At 42.4% G+C, this 22,948-nt stretch overlaps 1 protein-coding gene across 8 annotated transcripts in view; it reads left to right on the forward strand.

Moving 5' to 3' along the window:
* The window catches only part of FHOD3 (formin homology 2 domain containing 3), a 1,290,292-nt gene that overhangs the window by 892,712 nt on the left and 374,632 nt on the right, over positions 1–22,948 (forward strand). For all 8 annotated transcript variants that reach the window (XM_029589835.1, XM_029589836.1, XM_029589837.1 and 5 more), the window contains exon 7: positions 14,101–14,212. In XM_029589835.1, coding sequence (XP_029445695.1) covers positions 14,101–14,212 — 112 coding nt within the window. The remainder of the gene's footprint in view (positions 1–14,100; positions 14,213–22,948) is intronic.

Below are 22,948 nucleotides of genomic sequence, written 5' to 3' on the forward strand. Positions count from 1 at the left end.
CTAGAACTCTAAGGTCAGCCAATAGAGGACTGCTAGACGTTCCATCAATTAAGCTTGCACATTTGGTTGAAGTTCAAAATCATGCCTTCTCCATTGCTGGTCCTATAGCATGGAATGCTCTTTTAGAGACTTCTTCTTGCTTGTGATATGCCTCAGTTTAAAAAGATGTTAAAATCGTATCTTTTCCTCAAAGCATTTGGTCTGAAGGTCTAATGTTCTATTCTATGGTCTTTCCTCAAGCAGCTGCTGTCAGTTTTCTTAGGAAGCTCAAGTCTTTCATTTTATTTTTATTGTTAGTTTTTGTATTTGTGATTTTATTTTTGTGTATGGTTTAACTGTAACTCGCTTCAGCCTGTTTATGTAGCTAGTGAGTAACAAATCAATAAATTAACTAAACAATGGATGGCAGGAGATGGGCACCAGCAGCATCGCTGGATTAGCTGCCATAAATAATATAAAAGGGGCAAAATAAGAAGCAAAGCACATTATGTAATCTCTTACCATCTTTAAATGATAGAGAGGACATATTTTTTTATGCTATTAATGTATAGGAGAATTTGTTTTGTTTTTAAAACTCTATTCCAGAGAAGTAAACCCAGCCAGTCGGGGTTTTCCCGGCCTAATTCAGCTGGTTTGAAAGCTGTTGTCATGGGAACATAGCAAGCCTTGTGGGTAAACTTGAGGTAAACCACAGTATGATTGGCCCATGGAAGGACACTGTGGGGGATGGTTTGACCAAATCCCCTGAGTCTCCCAAAATAATTTGTGGCAAAATTAAGAACCCTGAATTTTCTTACAGGTTGTCCTCACATGTAGCAGGCAGGTGGGTACTCTGACACTAATCAGATTAGAGAAGGCTCAGAGACATCCTCAACACTACTTCTTCAGTGATGTCAGTGGAATAATGATAATGTTATGCTTGTATAGTTGTTAAAGTTTAGAATTATTAGGAGAACAACGTCTGCCGAGAGCAGACCTGTGGATTGGTTACAAAAGCAGTCCAAAGTTAATTTAAAATGATATATCATTGAGAGAACATCCAATATACACATATTGTAACTGAGGGTGTATGAGAAGTAAATTAATTTGCTAAATTTATTGCTGTGAGAAATCAAGGTAAGAGAGGGAGGACTAAAATCATTTTTAAGCTGCATTACAAACAGTAGCTCAGCCTTATTGAATTATCTGAGTGGATGTGTGAAAGAAAAAAGCTGGGAGATTGGTAAACATTACTGGCCATGCCCCTCTGGAGGATGGCTAAAGCCACATATTTAGAGTAAAGTGGCCCAAAAACCTGCTGCTATAAACCTCTGAGACTGAAAATGTTCTGATCCTAGTTTAATATTTAATTCCAGTTAACAATTTTAATATACAGAGCAGAAAAATTCAGATTGTAAGATTTAATAATCCAGCAGTTCCAATATCAGTGAAGTTACTCAGCATTAATTGTGAGTCACTGTTTCTTTTGTTTTCTTTAATGTGATAATATGGAACTTATGTATCTGGTGACAGTAATATAACAAACATATATTCCCCTTACAAGTATGGTTCCTTCAATGATCACTGTAGAGTAGGGAGATTATTATTTTTTCATTTCGAGTTTAGTTAGAACAGTTCACTAAGGCTTCTAGGACATGCACTAGGAGGGAATACTTTTAGATTGGAAGAACATCAGGGAGAGTATAGTTTCCATTCTGTTATTTTAATTAAAGAACAGCGTAGTAGATTTGGGAGACAGAATAAGAAAGAAAACAATGCACCCAAGAGATGACAGAGAAAATGCACCCAAATGGAAAAGGAGTTTGCACACAAGCAATGTATGCAAGTGACACACTCTAGCAACAGGCGCATGGTAACTAGGTTAAGTATGCACACCATCAGTACAATAACAGAAACATTTAAGGCAGAGAAAGGCACCAAACAGAATACAGAGAAAGAAGATTAAAAGCCTATGTCATACCTGTAGTAAGTATAAAAGTCCAGATTACCTGCAAGAGAAACAAAAGGAAACGCAAAGCAGTAAATTTGTAGAAGCACATTAGTATAGCTGAACGTTTTTTGTTGAATTTTAGATACAAATACATCATACTTGTCAGATATAATTACACTTTCAGAGTTTCAGAACCAGTTCTGTAGGAAAACAGGATAAGTATTAGAATTTTGTTAATTTGGCTTTAGTTGCAACAGTTAGAATAAGAAATTCTTATTACAAAATCCTGTTGTTAGTACATTTATTTGAAATAATACATTTTTAAAAGAAAACCTAAATTATTTTATTGCATCTGACTTTTTTATTTTTTATTTATTTGTAAGGATTTTTATACCGGTGTTTGGAAAAAACCTGACACATCGGTTTATAGCATTTACATTAAACATAAAAACAAAGTATATAAACATAATAAAAGTTCAATACAGATAAAAATAAACATGACTCAATATAATAACATTAACTTCTGTCCTTATTACAATATTAAGATGATAAGCAAATTAAAATAGATATAAAAACCAAACAAAAAACATAATCCAAAAATGTGTCTAGAAAGCATGAAACAGATGATGCCAGGTTTGCTTAGCCTATGCCTTTATTAAAGGCTCGATTAAAAAGCCATGTTTTGAGCATTTTTCTAAAGTCTTTAAGTTTAGTTTCTAGCCTTAATTCTGCCTGAAGTATGTTCCATAGCTTGGGCTCTGCAAGAGATATTGCTCTCTCTTCCCTTTCCTTTTATCCCTGCTCTCCCTCCCTAAGTCTGGGAGACTGAACTGAATGGGTCTTGTTCCCCAACATTCTTAACCCAGCAGGAGAGATGGCTTCTGGTAATGACCTCTTGTAACCCTTACCATAGGCCTGGGAAACTGTGCAGAGCAGTATACAACAACATGGCATGAGCATGCACTGTGTGATTCCTGTTCCAGATGTTGGTGACATCATGAGACTGCATATCCAAAAAGGGATCATGAGAGTCATGTGTCATACATATATTATAATCAAGCTAATAATACAGTGCTTCTATTCAGCAGTGAGCTGCAGTGTCAAAGGAGGGCTCTTGCTTTCATCCTGCTGGTGAAGAGGAATAATGGGTGGGAGTGGTGTTCTGGGGGGCATAGGATTTCAGGACAGGGCATCTTGGGGGAAGTTCAGGATGGAGGGTTGTATACCCTTCATCAGATGCTGCTGGGGAGTCTTGGAGGAAGAATCAGAGATTCATGGGGCAGCGGTCAGTTGTTACGGCCTGCTCCGCTAAGGATGGAGAAAAAGTGTGATGGCTAGGCAAAGGCATACCTTAGGCTAGGTGATCTGAAGCTGCTGTATTCCACCTAAGACAGCTGCCATACCCCACCCCTTCCCCAGGTTGAGCCTATGAGTACAGGTATCCACCAGGACTTCCATGTGAAAGCAAGAACTGGAATGGACTGAAGATCAGGAACAAAGCAGGAAGGAGGAGAATAGGTGAAGGCCAGGACCAGAGCAGGAACCAGAAACCAAGGATCATAACTCAGCAAAGGTTTAGCGAGCTGGAGCTCTTTATATACAGCTGTCTGTTTGGGCCGTACCTAATGCTGGGCCAAAAGGGAGCCTCCAGAGTCAGATCTCTTTAATTTTACTTCACTCAATATTTTCTAGAGGATTCTTACTGCTTCAGCATCCCCATGGTTCCACTGTAAGATCCTGTGCCATAATTTAGAGAGAGAGGAAACAGTTGGGATGCTGTGTGTGTGTGTGTGTTGGGGGGGGGATAATTTTTCAGGGAGAGGGATTAGTAGTTGGGATGGGGGGAGGGGGGCCTTTTTTCAAGTGCACTCAGTAACTTGATAGTAGACATTTTGCTTAGCTAAGTTGGCTTAGGCTAATTTTCAGTGATAGACTAAGCTGCTGTTCAGAATTTCCCTAAATCTGTACTGTTTAAAGCAGCCACATATCTCAGACACTCAATGTTTTCATTTTTAATTGCTCTCCTCCTCCCCCTCCATCCCACAATAGAAAGAAATGTTTCATCTTGCCTAATACCTTCAGTCTTGGGGGTGTCCTATTCTGAGATGGAGGGAGGTGGGATCTGAAGGAGCCATGTCTAATCATAACTGTGCTTTGTAAAAAAAAAAAAAAAAAAATGTTTGCTGGCCACTCATGAGCAGGAAACCCAAAATTCCTTATGTTCAGCTCTGAGTGAAGAAGGCAGGCGGAACCAGCTCAAAGCAAACTCCCCGATGATCCTGGTGATGAAATGTATTTGGATTCAGTAGTTAAATTCAACCTTCTGAAGTGTGTGGAATATATTAGCATATGTGAGTCAATGCTGTTATTTTCATGCATGTGTTAGAAATTATCTCTGTACTTTGTGTTAAAAGGTAGCTAAGAGTTTGTTTGTATCCTTTATCGGACCAACATGAATATTGTACCTATTAAGGGTAGATGTTTGGAAAGGCTAGTATACATGTAGCCCTTTTCTTTGAAGTAGCATATTTCTTCAAGGGCACACAAAAATAATTTATGTCTCTAGCTTCATGGTTATCTTGTCTCCCTTTCTTTATCCCCATGGTTTGAGTCCTTTCTGTGTGTGTGGGGGGGGGGGGGGGGGGGGGGGGGGAAAGCTGCTGCTTATGGCCCAGATGGGGAGATGCTTCCGTAGTGTGGGTTTATCTGTAGTGGTACTGTAGTGCTGCTTGACTGGGACAGATGAGCAGGTCACAGAACTGGGTGCTCAGATAATAATTTACTGATTATTCCAAAAGTGAATCAATGTCGTAAATAAACTGTAATTACAGTGGGATGTGTGTAGATGTGGTGATGACTCAGGTTCCCGGGGTGCTTCCTAACCCTCCTACACTGAGTGTGGGTGAGTCTCTGGGGGAAAAGTCTTACTCCGTGCAGGATCCCCTTAAAGCATAAAACAGTCCTACCTGAGATCCAAATAGTTTTCTTTTATCCAGCAGGGGTAGGGGGGGGGGGGGGGGGCGGGGGGAGAGATCCAGTGGTGACTCTCCAAATCTGGTCCGCTTCCTTCTTCCTCAAATCTCAGTTTTTGGTGACCCTTCAGAAGGAAAGGTCTGTAGCTGACAGAGATCAAGCTGTGGAGGAGTGACAAAAACCTCCTTTCAACAAAAGAGAGAAAATACTTCACTCAACTGTTCTGAAAACAATTTCTGGCAATGCTACTGTCATTGCCGCCCTTCTCTGACCTAGAAGAAAGCTGACAGGGTCTTTAGTGTCCTGGCCTCTATATACGGGGTTGACCATTTCCAAGGGAAACCAGGCGGCACTTCAGGAGCAACTCACAATTAGGAAATCTTTTTAAACAAAGTCCTGTTCTAAGTCTGAGGTAGATTCTTAACAAGCAGGTAGATTCTGGAAAAGACTTCCCTCCAAAAATATATTCAGTGAGGGAGTAGACCTCACTATAACAGAAAACACTCCAAGAGTTCCTCACTCTACAAAACCCAAACTCAGATGCCACACCTATTCTTATCTTAGCCCCTATTTATAAGCACAAAAGTCTAGTCACTAAAGACAGCCTCTGGGGGACGTGCTGAACAGTGGTATTAATTTATAGCTAGCAATACCATACTAGGGCCATTTAGTGCAGCGTTTCTCAACTGGTGTGTCACGTGCTACTGGTCTCCCGCTGCTCTTCCCTCCTCTTCCTTCACAGAGAGCGAGGCAGATGATCTTCCACTGCTGCCGTTGCCGCCCAGGCTATCAGCACGTTCAAGCCCAGATAGGAATGGCAGCAGTATTAGAGGAGGCTGGCAACTGCAGCTGGGCCTTTTCTTCTTGACGCACCTGCCCCCATGGCCCGGAACAGGAGGGGATGTGCAGTGGGGTGCGCGGGAAGAAGAAAGAGCCATGCTGCATGGAAAACTTGTGGAGGCAGCATCAGCCCCGAGCAGTAGTGTGGGCCTGGAGCAAAATCCGAAGCAGCCGGCAATCAGCAAAGGAGACAGCGGCATTAGCCTCCTGCAGCCGATGGGATTCTTCTTTCTCGGCCTGCGCTTATTTCTGACGCTGTTGCTTGCTGCTTCTTTGACCTGTCTCGCTCCTCATTTTCTGACATGCGTGCATATACGTGCATATGTTATAAAACGGCCGCGTCTCTGGGCTCGGGCCGATGAACACATGCACATGTGCGCCTGTGCACCTGTTTAAAACTTAGTGTCTAAATGATTGAAATAAATCAGCAAGAGCTACCAACATTGCTTCCATTAGCATAGCAGTGCTGCTGCATCTCAGCGAGTCAGGCTCGGAGCGCGTGCATTCCACATCCTGGAGGGAGCGGCAGTATGTAGCCCACAGACAAGGACTGTCACTGCAGTGCTGAAGCTAGATTGGGATAAGAGGTTTTATAAAATGGGGGAAGGAGAGGGAGGGGAATTCCACATCGTTAAGTGTGAAGCCCAGTAAAAGCATTTTAGGCTGAGCTGGAAACCCATAGGAGGAAATTGCCAACTCAATAAAAAAAAAAAAAAGCCAAATGTTAATATCACTATACGCTGAGATCCTTCCTTCTTAAATGGTTTTTTTACCATTGATGATGATGTGATGTTCTTATACCATTGTGCAATGGTATGCATAGGTCAGAGTATGCAATGTGTAGTACTTTGATCAAGATTTGTGAATAAAAATCATAACAAAAAGCATATGCCAGATATGGGCATGAATACATTATTTTCTCTTTTTTTCTTAGACATCTATCATGTCCTTGACCCCTGATAAATCATTACTCACACTCCTTTCCCTTTCTGTGGGAAGGCAGAAAAATGTCTTTTTAATTCCTCCTTTATGTTGTTCAAACATCACCAGACTGAACGTAAAAAAGTAGCATGTTGCACATGTAACAGTTTACAGGCTTTGTAATCTTTCTGCAAAGCTTCTGTGAAGCTTGGGGCATTGATTTATGAGAAAAGTCAGTGCTTGGATTTCCTAGGTCAAGATTATGCTCAATTTATGGAAAATTGTGGAAGGATTTTAAATTTAAGATTGTGTACTTGAAAAACAATCCATCCTTAATGCTTTTGCCATATTTACAGGAATTAAGAGCCAGTTTCGGCTACAGATGTGGGTTTCCCTTCTCTGATCCTTCCCTTCGACTTTATTCTCACTTTTCATCCTTGCTATCTCCTTCTCTTATCTCTCTTTTCCTTTCCTCTTCTGATTTCCTCCTCCTTCATCTCTTTTCTGCTCTCTCGTCTCCCTTTCCCTGGTAGAAATTTCTAAAATGTGTGTGGGTTCAGATGCCAGACTTAAGGGACAGCACAAAATATTTCTTCTTTCATGTATGTATATATGGGTAACATTTGCAAGTTACTGTATTATTTAGTTAGTCAGGTAGCATTTCTCTTACCTGAAAAAAAAAAAGTGATTTGCAGGATGAACTAAGACTTTAAAATGTATTAGATCGAATATATCTGGGCAAAATAATGAATAGGGTGTATTACCATGTACACCCCAAATTAAATTTGTATTGCTATTGTGCAAGTGAACAGAAGGCCCTTTTCCAACCACCTTGCCCTCGATATGTGATCTTCAATGGCAAGTGATAGGGTCAAATGTAGGGTTGCTAAGGTTCTCCAGTACATCTTTGCATGACCAAATTACAGTGAAACACGACCATCTGGATATTTTCAAGCTTTCTGAAATCCTTTGATGCCTGGAGAATGGGGATTTCCTGGCACTTTTCTGATTACCTCCGGTGGAATGTTGAGCAACCACTGCACACCAAGGGTTTTATTGGTACTCAGACCGTAAAAAAGTGGTTTAATGGAAACTTAAAAACAGCTTTGCTTGAACTCATCTGAAACTCCAAGAATGCAGTAATAAGAATTTCTTGATTTGTAGTGGTTTCTGTCTGAACAAGATCTCCATGTACTTCACGATTCTATCACTTCTGTCACGTATATGTCTCTATATTCCGCATGATAATTTGGAAAAAGAGAGGTGGTGAAGGAGCAGTAAGGGCTAGATTTAAGATTTTGGTGCCCATAGGTAGGATCAGAGAGCAGGGATGGGGGCAAGGGGATTGGAGAACTGGGGATGGGGGTCTTCCTAGAAATTGGAGGGGAGGGGGGTTCCGTAGTGCCACAACAGCAGCTCTTTGAAGTGGCTCTGGTGCACAGCCCTAAAGCAAGTAGAAGCAGACTCCTCTTTGGCTCGAATAATTGGCGCTTTTAAAATATGGTACCCTTGGCGGTTGGCTGTGTTGTCTATGCTAAATCCATGCCTGAAAGCAGTCTACACTGTATTAAAGTTTTGCACAATGCATCAAGGCAATGTGATTCTAGCTTAATATCTGCTTTCAGTTTTCAAAGAGCCCACGTAGCGGTAGAGTCTATGTGTACATTGTACTAAGGATTTGCTTTCATTTGAAATTACATAGACAATTTCAGCGATATACTCTATACTAATTCATGTTGATTTTTAAACAAATGACTGTAAGCATCTTGTCTTGTCTTTTTTTTCATTTTAATGCACATTATTTCTGAATAGCAGACATTAATTTCAAATCACTGCATGCTATTCAGAAATAGTGAGCACTATTTTCCAAAATAAAAAAAAGCATGAAATAGGCTCCCAGTGAAATGGAATTTGGATGAGACCATCCCTTCAGTGAAATGAAACAAACAAAATAATATTTTTTGGCCTGTACACCCCTACATTGCACATGTAGACTTTACCAAATATTTTAAAAGTGAGCTTACATATGTGTGTTGGGGTAGGGAGGTTGCCATGAATGGACATTGATGCAGAACTATGAGTTAAATTTCTTAAAATCTTGCCTTGATTTGTGTAAGAAGAGGAAAGGGAAGCTTTCTGAGGGGCTCATGCTGGTTCGTGGCCCGATAGATAAACATGTGGTGTATTGGTAACCAGTAATTGCCATTCCAGAGGAATAGATAGTGCAGTCCTTTCTTGAACTAGGGACATTATTAAGTTTCAGCTACTATTCAGGCAGTTTTTCACGGAGCAGCCTAAATCAGTTCCCATTCTCAGGCCTCCATTGTACTGCAGCTAATTTAATGTACATTCCATTTTCCAGTGCTGTGTTTTTTGTTTTCTTTAATGAGAGGGAAGTGTTAATCCAGTTTATGGAAAGTCTAGTGCAATTATGAATATGTTTGACGTAGGCATCAACCCTCTGAACCACAGTAAATCAAATACAGCTGTAAGTTGCGGCCCATAATTTCCGCAAGGAATCAGCTACATAAAGATGATACTAGAAAAGGCTTCTGCACCTGTTGCAGTGTGGTTTTGGATTGTGCTCTGAAATGAAAAGTCACAAATCATCCCAACTCCATTGCATAGTAAGAGAGAAAGAGAGGGACAGAATAGTAGGTAGAAATTAATGAGGAAAATGGTAAGAGGAGTTAAAAGATTAACAAATCAACATCACACAGAAAACAAAAATAGATAAGGAGGATTGATACCATTACTTATGAAGAGATCTGTTACTCATTACTGATGACTTTGGATAGAATTCTACTACTGATGACTTTTATATTAAATAAAGCATTCTTAATGTGGAAACAGAAAATCATCATTTCACTAAATAGTAGGAAACACTGTAGGAGTTGTTTACTATTGGTTTATCCCATTTTGTGTCTATGGGAAAAATACTTTGGAAATAGGGCCCTTTGTTTACATTGCTTCTTTTTTTTTTATATTAGTGGCAAATAATAGAAAACTTGGGCCAGCTTATGCACTGTTACGTGCAGGACAATAGAGAAGATATTTAATCAAAATGCTGCTGGAATATTTAGGGAAATCAACTGAAAACAAATTAAAATTGCCCCCAATTGATCTGCTCACTTGTTCAGATTAATTTTCTAATAAGTAATCTTCCACTGTACTTAGAACATTATCAAATTTAAAATGATGCACTGATTTTAACTAGGGGTGTGCAGTGGTGGGGGGTTGTGTCATTTTTTTAACTTAATTTTGTTTTTAAAATGGTTTGTTGGGAAGGGGGTTGTCTTTTTCTAATTTCGTGGGTTAGTTTGCACGAAGTCCAAGTTTGCACACTCTAAAGGCCAGATTTTAAATGCTGTCCTCGCATACATTTTGGGGGTTACATACGTGGCCGAACTTTGCATGCGTCACGTGTATTTTACAACGGGCCCGGCCACACGTGTAAACCCCGATACATGCACAAGTGCCGGGCCTACTGAAAGGGGTGACCCAGGGAGTCGTGGTCTGGGCAGAGAGGGATGGGAGAGGGTTGGGCCAGGACAGCACCATTAGCTGCCGTCCTGAGGAAGCAGGTGCCGGCAGCCGGCCAGTGTGTGGAGTCTACTGCTTCTCCAAAGGAGCAGCAAGTTAAAAAACAAACAAAATTATTATAGCTTGGAAAGGGTTAGGGGTCGGGGAGGAGAGAGGAAATGGTAGGAAGGTTAGGTAGGGGTATAGGAGAGTTACCTCACAGTCTGCTTCTTAATTGGAACATACTGGGAGGGAATTTGGGAAGCCCTACTCGTGTCGCCATGCGTATTTTTCTAAAATCCCTGGTGTTTTCGCATGCGTTAAGGGCTTATCGCATGCGATAGGTCCTTAATGCATGTGATAGCACCATGTCGTATGGTGTGATGCAAATCTGAAAAAGAGGAGGATTGGACTGGGTTTGCCAGTCTGCAAAGTGCTAATCCACAGATTTCATGCCAATTTTAACTGCACCTTTTTCAGTAGTGTTAAGCTGTTAACACATGAGAGAGAGAGAGAGAGAACCTAGCCATTATGCCCTCACCCTGGATAGGTATTTATATCTCTATGGGAGGCCCACCTAGTAACTCGAAGTGAGGTTTAGGTATTAGTGTACGGGTTAGGGGCCACTTTGATATTCAAAGTTAGACGTACGAACAGAACAGTGCTCTCTTGTGAAGATTTGATGACCTTCGTAATGAGGAAACTCACCCAGAGATGAGATTTGTGCAATGTTCTCTCCACCTAGCTTGATGTTACCCAGGTAGAGAGTCCTTCAAGCTAGGTTGAGAGAACCTTGCACAAATATCATCTTGGAATGTGTAGCATATAACTTGCCAGTGCTTATGCTGTTTCCTGTTTTCTTCATTCAGATCCCTTTTCCATTTTTTGATAGATGTTCTTTTAGATATTATAGCTTCTCTCATCTCACCTTTCAACTATGCCAGTAGTCGCTTAGCCTTCTTTACACCTTTTTTAATGCATGGAATACATCTGGTCTGGGCTTCCAAGATGGTATTATTAAACAATGTCCATGCCTGATGTAAACTCTTAACCTTTGCAACTGCTCCTTTCAGTTTTAACCTAACAATTTTCCTCATTTTATCAGTTACCTTTTTGAAAGTTAAATGTTATTGCAGTAGATTTCTTTAGTGTCCTTCCTCCAGTTATAAAGTCACATTTGATCATATTGTGGTCACTATTGCCAAGTGACTCCAACACTGTTACCTCTCACACCAAATCCTATGGTCCACTAAGGACTAGGTCTAAAATAGTTTCCCCTCTTGTTGGTTCTTGTACCAGCTGTTCTATGAAGCAGTCATTTATTTCCTCTAGGAACTTTACCTCTCTAGCATGTCCTAATGTGACATTCACTCAGTCGATACTGGGGTAATTGAAATCACCCATTATTTCTGTGCTGCTGATTTTGTTAGCTTCCCTAACTTATTTCAGCATTTCATTGTCTGTTTCTTCATTCTGACCAGGTGGACAGTAACACATCTCCATTGCTATTTCCTTCCCCTATTCACCTGGAATTTCTATCCATAAAGATTCCACATTACATTTTGTTTCCTGCAGAACTTTTAACCTGTTTGACTCAATGCCTTCTTTAATTTATAGTGTCAACCCTCCACCAATTTGATCCATCCTATCATTTTGATATAATTTCTATCCTAGTATCACAGGGTCCCATTGATTATCTTCCTTCTACCAGGTCTCAGAGATGCCAATTACATCCACCTCTTCATCCAGTGCTATATACTCTAACTCTCCTGTCTTATTTTTTAGGCTTCTAGCATTGGTATATAGTAGGGATGTGAATCGGATCCGATATTGGATCCGATTCACATCCGATATCGGATCCGATTCACATCTATAGAGATGTGAATCGGAACCAGAATCGGATCCGATATCGGATCCGATTCACATCCCTAGTATATAGACATGTTTTTTGTTTGTATTAACAACCTGCTTTTCATTTGGCAGGGATAATTTGGAATCTTTCTGCTCTTGCATTTACTGCAACCTCTCTACTGGGATACCCTAATTTCCCTGTTCTCTTAGTATTCTCCAAAGATACTTCATTCTGAACCATGTGCTTCTGAGCATCTATCAGCTTTCCCCTCATCATCTAGTTTAAAAGCTGGGCTTTCTCCTTTTTTAAGGTTAGTGCCAGCTGTCTGGTTCCACTCTGGTTAAGATGGAGCCCATCCTTTTGGAAAAGGCCCTCCCTTCCCTAAAATGATGCCTAGTACCTAACAAACCTAAAATCTTGCACCATTGTCCCATCCATGCATTAAGCCTCTGGAGCTCTGTCTGTCTTTGAGGTTCTGCACGTGGAACAGGGATCAATTTTGAGAATGCTACCCTAGAAGTTCAGGATTTCAACTTTCCACCTAAAATCCTAAATTTGACTTTCAGATCTTTCCTCCTGTACTTTCCTATGTCAGTGGTACCTACATATACCAAGACAGCTGGCTCCTCCTCAGCACTATCTAAAATCCTATCTGTGTGACTCATGAGGTCCACCACTTTAACACCGGGCACGCAAGTTATCAAGTGATCCTCACGTTCACCAGCCACTCATATATCTACCTTCTGAATAATTGAACTACAATGGCTGTCCTAACCCTTCCTTCCTGGGCTCATGCCCAAAATCTCACTATTGCTTTCAAGATAAGGAGGTTTCTTCTGTTTTTGACTACTCATTCTAAAACAATGCAAAGCATTCTATACAATTTGGATAATTTTCCAAACTGCTTGCGTACCCCTATTTATGCATGTATATGGACACACGCAAAGTTGCTAATGTATTTTATAACCTGCATGGAAAGGATAAACGTAGGTTATAAAATATATGCTTGTATATGTAGAAACTCTAAGCCATGCAAATTCAGACTTATCTGGATAAATGCTGATTTATTTGGCTAAGTAGTAGCATGTAGCTGGATAAGTCCTAAAAGTGCTACTTAGAGAGAGAAGTTGTGCTTTTTAGACTTATCCAGCTTTGTAAACCTGCTGCTACTTAGCCGGATGAATCGGAATATAGCCGGATAAGTTCCGCTGCATATCCGAATAAGTTCACATTATCCGTCAAAGTTGAAAATTATCCAGGTAAGTGTGCGCAACTCATATACTTGCATATTTCTACTTCCAGTTTTAAAGGGATACATGTGTATATTTAAATAATGTTAATTTGATGCTTTTATCCCTTGTAAGTCAGCTTTTACACACGTAAGTCAGGGTATTTTAAGACATGAACAAGGCAATGAAATAACCAGTTGTACCGGTTAGTCTGCCAGTTTACCCAGTCCATCTGCAGCTTGTTAAGACCTTCCTGACTTCAGTATGAAGTCCCACCATTGCATCTAGACCCTCTACCTACCCAGTCATTTTTTCAATTTAACAATATTTATGATCAGTTATATAAGATATTGAGCAGAAGTAAATATACACAAGTATAAGACATATATGCGTCACTTTGACAGATTGTAAAATAGTAACATATGCAGAAAAGTTTGCCCCACCCTGGAATGCTCCAGCACACTCCTTTCTTATACATGCAAAGTTACTCACGGACCCTAATTTACACATGAAAGTTGCAGTTTTGAAAATGGCATGTATTCACGTATGTGCTATTTTATGCACGCAGGTGCTAATTTTTACATGTCAACTTTTGAAAATTCACCTGAATGTGAGTAGTAACATAGTAATAAATAAAATGATGACAAATAAAGACACATTGGCTGATTCCAGTCTGCCTGGTTGAGATTCTTCTGTGGTTTTCTACTACTCTGGGTAGATAAGCATACAAATTACCATATGCATAACCACAACAAGTCAAAGTATTAATTTACTTCCTTTGATTTTTTTTTAAATGTACATGGATATGCTTAAATACTTTTCTTTGTTTTCAGTTTCGACTAGTGGTGAAGACAGCCCTGAAGCTGCTGTTGGTGTTTGTGGAGTATACCGAATCCAACTCACCTGTTTTAATCCAGGCAGTTACTAGAGTTGACAAGAAAAGGGGTGAGTATCTTTTATGCATCATTTCTATTTTACTGACTGAATCTTATTTATGTAATAGCATACAGATGTTTTTAAAAATTAAAAGTACTTGAGTTTCGCAGAATTGTTTCTAATAAATCTATATTTGAATACATTTAAGGCTACCAGATATCTCTGGGTTTTTTTTTTTATGATTGTCCTCGGTGTTGGTCCCCAGATGTATCTTGATCCTGATTCCATCCCTGATCCTTCAAATGCATTTCTCATCGCCAGACTCTGCAAGGATATGGTTATTTAGTGATTCGGGAAAGGAGTGATTTTCTCCTCTTGTTTCTGCTCGTGGTAACAACTTATACCAATCAATTTTGCTGTAGCCCGGAGGGAAGGGGAGACAGGGAGAGAATCATATACAACCCTTGAGTGGCTGAATCTGCTGCTGCCACCACCAGGAAGACAAGAAACCTCCTACTTCCTGTCTAAAAAAGCTGCAGTTTCCAATTCTGGCAGCATTGTGTATGTATGTGAGGAGGAGGGGTAGCAAGGGTGAACCTTCTCTTCATCCCTGAGTTGGAAAGCTGTGCTGTTGCTGCCACTACTGACAGGAAGAGGATATCAGTTCTCTCCCTGCAATGGATGAGATTTGTAGTCTTTGCTCCTGCTACGGAAGGAAGGAGTGAGGGGGATAGGAGGAGGAAGAGAAGAGGAAGAGGAAAGAACATGAGGAGAAAGGGGTAAAAGGAGGGGAGGTTCAAAAGAACAGGAAGAAAAAGGAGAAGAACTGGAAAGGAGAAAGTTAAGAGGGTAAGAAAAGTAGGAGGAGGAGAGAGACACAGCAAAGATTGTGAAGAATTTTCCAGAATGTTGCTGAAGATCTTCTGACTAGTAGATTCGGTTCTTGACTATGACCATGCTGGAGCCACCATTAAAATGCAAAACATCATGGTGCATAGAAATGCTGGAAACGTCAACAACTTTCAGGGCACTTCAAGAGATCTGGTAGAAAGAAACAGAGTGATAGCAGAGAGAAAAGTGAGTAGGAAAAACACTTCAGTAAGCAAGATAATGTAATAAGGAGAGATGGGGAACTGAAACAGAGAACAGAAAAAAGGAGGCACCATAAAGAGAAACTTGAGACTGAGAAAAAAGAATGAGGACAGAACTGGAACAGAGTACAAATAAAGAGAGCAAAGCAGATCCAGGAAAGAAACCCAGAGACAACAAAGGATAGAAAACTCTTTTCTGGAAGAAAATTTCAGATTCAGATAATTTTATTGAGATGACAACTGTACATCTGTTGCCAAAGTAATATACAGAATAATTAAAATAAAAGTGTAAGATAAAAAAGGAGAACATTACAAAATTATGGCTAGCCCCTATCCCAGTCTGCTCTTGGGCATGGGAGCACACAGGGAGGGCCAAGGTCCATGCAATGCCCCCTGACTTCCCAGGGTTCCCACACGAGGGAAATAATTCAGTCTTTTCAAGGCCCTAAAGGGTTAGTTTCTCTCTAGGGGTCTTCTGCACACCAGTCCAATAACAAAAAAAATCTCTCTTCAACTCCATAGAAACATAGAAATGTGACAGCAGAAAAAGACTGTAAGGCCTATCTAGTATACCAATTCGCCAAACTAATTTAACTTTACAATTCCCATCACTTCTTCAGAGATCCCCTGTATTTATCCCATGCTTTCTTGAATTCAGATGCTGTTTTTGTCTCTGTCACCTCCACTGGGAGGCCGTTTCACATATCCACCACTCTCTCTGTGAAGAAATATTTCCTAAGCTTACTCCTGAGTCTACCCCTTTCATCCTCATCCCATGACCCCTTCTTCTAGAGCCTTCTTTTCACTGAAAATGGCTCACCTCCTATGCATGGAAACCTTTAAGATATTTAAATATCTCTGTCATATCTCTCCTATCTAGCCTTTCCTCTAGGGTGTACATGTTGAGATCTTTAAGTCTATTCCCATATTCTTTAGGCCACTGATCATTTTAGTAGCCATTCTCTAGACCAACTCCAACCGGTTTATATCCTGTCCCTCTCCTTTGGGTATTTGAATCCTAAATGCATAATTCTGAATTTTCTAGCAATAAATCCTAGCTGCCAGACCCTACCATTCCTCGAGCTTCGCTCAATCCCTCCTCATGTTTTCCACACCTTCCTGGCTGTTTACCCTGTTGCTGATTTTGATATCAGTGGCAAAAAAACAAACCTTTTTTGACAATCTTTCCATAATGTTGCACACAGAATGGTGAAAAGAACCAGTCCAATGACAAATCCCTGTGGCACACCACTAGTAATAACCTCCTCTCAGAGAAAACTCCATTTGCCATGATCCTTTGTCACCTCCCACTGAACCAGTTTCTAACCCATTCAGTTATTTTAGGGCCTATACCAAGAGTGCTCAATTTATTTATAAGTCACCTATTTGGAACTGTGTCAAAGGCCTTCCTGAAATACAAGTACACTATATCTAACTTTATCCCTGGATCCAACTCTCTAATCACCCAATTGAAGAAATTGATCAGAATCGCTGGACAAGACCTAAATCTGGTAAAAAACAAATGCTGCCTCTTATCTTGCTATCCATTAAATTCCAGAAACTGCACTATTCTCTGTTTTAGAAGTGATTCCATTAATTTGCTGCTTAAACAGCAAATTATTGGAATCAGAGATGCACATTTCCCAAAGCTGACTGAGAAAACTATAAACTTCTCACGAAAGAATGAGCAAGAAAAACTCTGTATAATCTTATGGGAATGAGGAGAAACAGCAGCCATAGCAGCAAAACATGTGGTATTCTGCCACAGGCCAGAAATGAAATCTGAACATGGGCAATATAAAGCATAACTAAAACCTGAAACATGTCCATAATATTGTACCTTTACTTGAAATTATATGTAAGAGAACCCCAAAATCTTCCCCTTATTAGCAGTGTTTGCTTTTTAGTAGAATGACTATTGTGGCCTCAACAGGTCATCCTTCTAGCAGTGTGTAATATTCGTGGACCCTTGCTACTGTGGTGAGGTTGACTTAACCTACGGCGTAGGCCCCATAGGTCCTCACTGACAGCTGATGGAGCTACACAGGAGAGAGACTAGATAGGAGCTTCACCTATATCAACCTCTTTCCTCTTAGGTTGAGCCCTTTGGTTCTGGGGGCTGGCAGGCCTTAGGCGAGAGTCTCTATGGAAATAGCGTATACGTAGGTCCAGGGCCAGACAAGAGACAGTGGCAGATGGTAAGCTAGAGTGGTCAATGTCCAGGCAAGGGTCAGTGACAAGCAGCAAGCAAGTGTCAGATCCAGAAGTAAGTGCGAGGGCAGACTTGGGAGATGAGGAAAATGACTGATGCAGCAGAGCAGGCAGGAAGACAAGGGGCTGGATAAGACGAAGCTGGAGAGGCAAGGCAAGGCAAGAGGCAAGTTGGGCTGGAGCGATGAGGCAAGGCAGGATCAGGAACCAGGAAGCAGCAACACACACTACATACCAGAATGCAGGAGACCTGCTACTGAGGTACTAGAATGTGGCCTGAGGAGCCCTTAAATAGTGAGGGCAGCGGAGGCTTTCCTGCCATGGGTCCTTTAAGAGTAGGAGTTGTGCACATCCACACGCCTTAGGATGTCCAAGGCAGGAGCAGGCTGGCAGTGTGTAGAGATGCATTTGGGAGTGCAGAAGAGAAGGCAGCGTTCATGTCACGAGATGATGCAGACGGTGTCCTGAGCCATGCTGGGTGGCATCGGGGTACCACAGCTTGTGAGGCTTTCCTGTGAGCCGCATTCCTAACAGTACCCCCCTCTTAAGCCCTCTCCTCAAGGTCCTGGCTTTTGGCTTCTGGGGGAAGCAGCAATAGAACTATTTAACCAGTGTTATGTTTTGTTGGTGTTTTGGGCCCTTGGTCGTAGCAAGAGATGGAACCTCCCACAGGGAGGAGCCCTATGGGGACTTGCTGCGATAGGCTGGCTCTAATGGTACACACACAGAAGTCAAGAGAGTCTTTATTATACAGACGATGATGGAAATAATCTGAGGAGCGGGCAGAGTATCTCTGCACAGAGGAGGGTGGTCCCAGAGGAGTGCTCTTGCTGATATTCTGCAGCGTGACCTGCGGAGATGAACTCTCACCAGAAGACTGTGGATCCGGTAGTGGTTCGCAGAGCGGGGTACGCCGTGAATCCACACTGTAGATGGCAGGCCTGTAGGATAGATCCGGTAGTGATCCGCAGAATGGGGTATGCCGTGAATCCACACTGTAGCAAGGTGAGAGAGAGAGAGATTGGAAGCTGGAGTACTCACTCTGTAGGGATGAGGAAGGTATCTTGTTGATGTACTCATTCCATAGAGGTTCATAAATGAGCTCTTAGGCACACGTTAGTGTGCACGCTTAAGGTTCTTTCAATCAGAGCGGCTCCAAAAGACATCACAATGTAGTATGCATGCAACAACAGCGGGAAGTCAATATCAACCCGACTGTAGGAACGCTATTAAGGCAACCAAATACACGGTGTGTACTCCGAAACTATTCAGATTGCAATTACAGTGTTCCTACAGTCAGGTTGATATTGACTTCCCGCTGTTGTGCATGCATACTACAATTTGATGCATGCTCTGATTGAAAGAACCTTAAGTGTGCACATTATCGTGTGCCTAAGAGCTTGTTTATGAACCTCTATGGAATAGTGAAAAACCTGCTACCAATGTTTTGGATCTTATTATTGATGTCATTTTAAATGAGAATTGAGAGATTGAAAGTGTATCTTGAATGAGACAATTTGTTTTTCACAGTCCCTGAAGCAGCCCTTCACTGGGTGAAACTCAGGCCTAGAGACGGGCATTCATGAATTAATTGTTTCTTAATAAATATTTTTGAGGACTTTCGGCATCTCCTCATTTTCATTCCTCACTACTTTGTTAGACTGACTTCCTTCTTGTTTTTTGGGCCCTTCCAGTATCAGGCCATGAAACGAATGCCTCTGTCCCACAGAATGTGAGAGGGCATTCCATGTAATTTGAAGACATGTTGGACAAAGAGACAGACTAACCCAGAAGCAGAAAGCAAGCCTGGGAGAGGACAAAATGTACCATACCATGATGTAGCCATATGAGGTCCTTGATAAAATTAGTGGACAAGTGGGTCCAGGGTTCCTTGGGGGCTGGCAATGGCTGTAAACCTGTGAATTCAGGCATGAGTAGTTTTATGCTGCACACAAAAAGAGCAAGATTTTACGTAGGTCTTCACATGTGTTTTTACCTGCGGCCACCAATAGTGACACTGAAATAGTTCAAAGGTACGGGTTACTCCTGGATGCACTGTTAGGCAAGAGTTGTGAGCCCATCTTAACACTTTCTCCTGAAGATGCTTGGGTACTGCGATCCTCCCCAGGGGCACTGGTGTAGCAGCAGTCACAATGAAATTTGCAGGGTAGCTGATGTGTTGTGATGCCTCTGTTATGTCCTCTGTCTGGTAGCAGCGGGAGAGGGCATCCGCTCTCTGATTCTTGGCTGCTGGATAGTAGCGGAGCTCAAAATCAAATCAGTTGAAGAAGAAGGACCACCAAGCCTGTCTAGATTGTGCCTGTTGAAGGTATTCCAGGTTCTTGTGGTCAGTGTAGATTGTGGTCCTGTGCTTGGCTCCTTTTAAGAGTTGCTGCCATTCTTCCAGTGCCAGTTTCACTGCAAGGAGTTCACAATCCCCAGTCGTGTAATTACTCTGCTGGAGAGAACTTTCTGGCGAAGAAGGAACATGGCAGAAGGTTCCCATGTTCGTTGTGTTGAGGACAACCCCTACTCCAAGGGTAGAGACAGCTACCTCCAGGACAAAGGGTCAATTTGGATCTTGGTGCCGTAGGCAAGATCTTTGGAAGAAGGCTTGATTAAGAGCCTGGAATGCATCAGTGGCTTCAGTGGACAAACATTGATTATCTGTACCCTTCCTGGTCAAGGCGGGTGAGAGGCACTGCAAGAGTTGAATGTCAAGGAATAAATTTGCAGTAGTAGTTGGTGAACCCTAGAAAGGACTGTAGATCCCAAAGGCCGACTGGATGGGGCCAATCTAGAATGGCTTTCTATCTGCGGAGCCCTTAATTGTTGCTAGCTGCAGTTTTATGGGTTATCATAAGGATTGGGGATAACGACACAAAGCAGCAATTTCTACCCTTAAGAGAAACATGGAAGTAACCTGCACAGAGGAGCAGTTCCTAGCTTAAGAAGTGTGCTAGGCAGACTGGATGGACCATTTCTGCTGTCATTTCTATGTTTTATGTAAGTTAGGAAAAAACTGAAAGGGGCAACTGCAAAGGTTAAGACTTTACATCATGCATGGATACTATGTAACACTGTCGAAGCAAGTGGACCCTTGTGGCTGCAGTGTGGTTGGTGCCACCTAGTGAGCAAGCTAAATCGGCCCATGCCGGCAGCTGGCAGAGAAGCCTATGACAGGACCAGCTGGAGCTTCACCTATATCAGCCACTTCCCCTGCAAGTTGAGCCATTGAGTTCTGGCAGCCAACAGGACGGAGGTGGGTCCCTAGAGCTATGCTGAGTTAGAGTCTAATCTGAGCAAGGGTCATGGCGGAGACGCCTATGACAGGACCAGCTGGAGCTTCACCTATATCAGCCACCTCCCCTGCAAGTTGAGCTATTGGGTTCTGGCAGCCAGCAGGATGGAGGTGGGTCCCTAGGGCTATGCTGAGTGAGAGTCTAATCTGAGCAAGGGTCATGTCAGGCAGCTGACAGCATGAACAGGTTACAGGCCAGAAGTTGAGACAGGCATTAGACAGCAGAATGTGTAACAGGCCAGAGCTCAAGGCAGGCAGCTGACAGCAGAAGGTCAGGGGCCAGGTGAGGGTCAGGATCCAGGCAGTCAGTCTAAGACAAACAGAACAGACAAGACAGACAGGACCAACAGATCAAGCAAGGAAATGAATAAGCAGGAACTGGAATGAGAGCAGACAGGCAAAGAACTGGTTAATGAACTGAGCACAGAGGAGATAGGGCCAAGACAAGAAACCTTGACAAGGAACACAGAACAAGGTACAAGGCAGGAACAAGACAAAGACAGCAACATACACTGGAGCACAAGGCACCAGGAGACCTGTTGCTGAGGAGCTGGCTAGTTGCAAGAGATTTCCTTATATACATCCGAGTCCTGAATGGATGGACCCGCAGACGATCTGAGATGGCCTGCGCAACCGGCGCTAAAGCCTGTCAGGGTAAGGCCATCTAAAAGCCGCACTCACCACCAAAGGCTCCATCGCCGGCCATGAGGCTGCTCCTCTCTTTGGCCCACAGCAAACAGCCAATTAGAGCAGAGCATGAGCCCGACATCATCAGGCAGCGTCGGGTGGGGGATTTAAATCCCAGCCATTCTACACGGTGTCGCGCACCAAAGAAGTGCGACAAAGGGGCCGGCCCCTTTGTGCACCCCTTAGTGCAGCACCTTAGTGCAGACTTAGGTAGCCGTGGTCTTGAATTCTACTTTGGCGCCCATCCATCTCCACCTCAGGCCTGTATCATTCACCTCTCTCCCTCCTATCAACTCAGCCTGGTTCCCCCCTCCCCCTCCCCCCGCTACCAGCTTTTCCGCTATAACACAGAGATGCGCACCTTCTCAATCCCTATCGTCAACAACCACCGCCAAAACCACTTAAAAAATACCACCTTTCCCATCATTCAACAAAAAAGACTGATCCCTATCATGATCTCTCTGCTGAATCAACTATTGGGCCTCACTCTCTTCTTATTAACTCTTCTTAATGCACAATTTCTCACGAAAAAAACTCACCTCCTCTATGACTGTCTACTAGAAGCCAATCCTGACACGTGCGCAATCACCGAATCCTGGCTGAAGCCCAAGGACACAGCGTTAATCAACCAACTGCCGATTCATACCTATGACGTCTTTTCAAACCCCAGACTTAAAAAAAGAGGCAGCGGTCTTCTATTAGCTGCAAAAAAAAGGCTAGGATTATCTGTACAATATACAAATTCAACATCCACCCTTGAATTCTCCATTTTTAAATCCAATCTTCTTCAAATCTGTCTAACCTATGCCCCTCCAGGGCTTCTTGAATCCGACCCATCCCCACTAATTGAACGCATAGCCAAATATATCAACACAGATGCCCCTGCAATAATCTTGGGAGACTTCAACCTTCACGTTGATACGTTTCCTCACTCTTCCAACTACGAAACATTCCTCTCCACGCTTAGTTATATGGGATTCAAACAAATCGTTAACGGCCCTACTCACAAAGCAGGACACACTTTAGATCTAATCTTCCTAAATGAAGGCATCACTCTCTCTTCCACTCCGACATGCTCACCAATCCCGTGGTCCGATCACAGGATGATCACCACAGTACTGAATGTTTCTGGAGAACCGAAAAACAATTTAATTTTTTCCGAAATTTCGGAAAGAAATTCATTTTTGAGTTAGAAAGCACCAACTCTTGATAGTGCATGCTAACTCTGCTAGGTTAGTGTGCACTATCGGGAGTTAGCGTGCACTAACTCCTGTTAGTGTGTGTGTTAACCCGAAAATCGGTGCCCCCGAAAAAAAAACCCAAACAGCGGGTGTTAGGAACGCCGGCCGAGGCACCCCGCGGCTGGGTGTCATGGCCGCCGGCCGCGGCGGGCCACGACCAGAGTCGGGTCGGTGGTCACAGCAGTAATTTACTCAACAGGAGCACTAGAGGCTCCCGCGGTGGAAGACAGACCTGCTTCAGTTTCTTCACGGTCACTGCCGCTGTCTCACCTGG

The sequence above is a fragment of the Rhinatrema bivittatum genome, chromosome 2, assembly GCF_901001135.1.
Source record: "Rhinatrema bivittatum chromosome 2, aRhiBiv1.1, whole genome shotgun sequence".
In the NCBI taxonomy this organism is placed as follows: Eukaryota; Metazoa; Chordata; class Amphibia; order Gymnophiona; family Rhinatrematidae; genus Rhinatrema; species Rhinatrema bivittatum.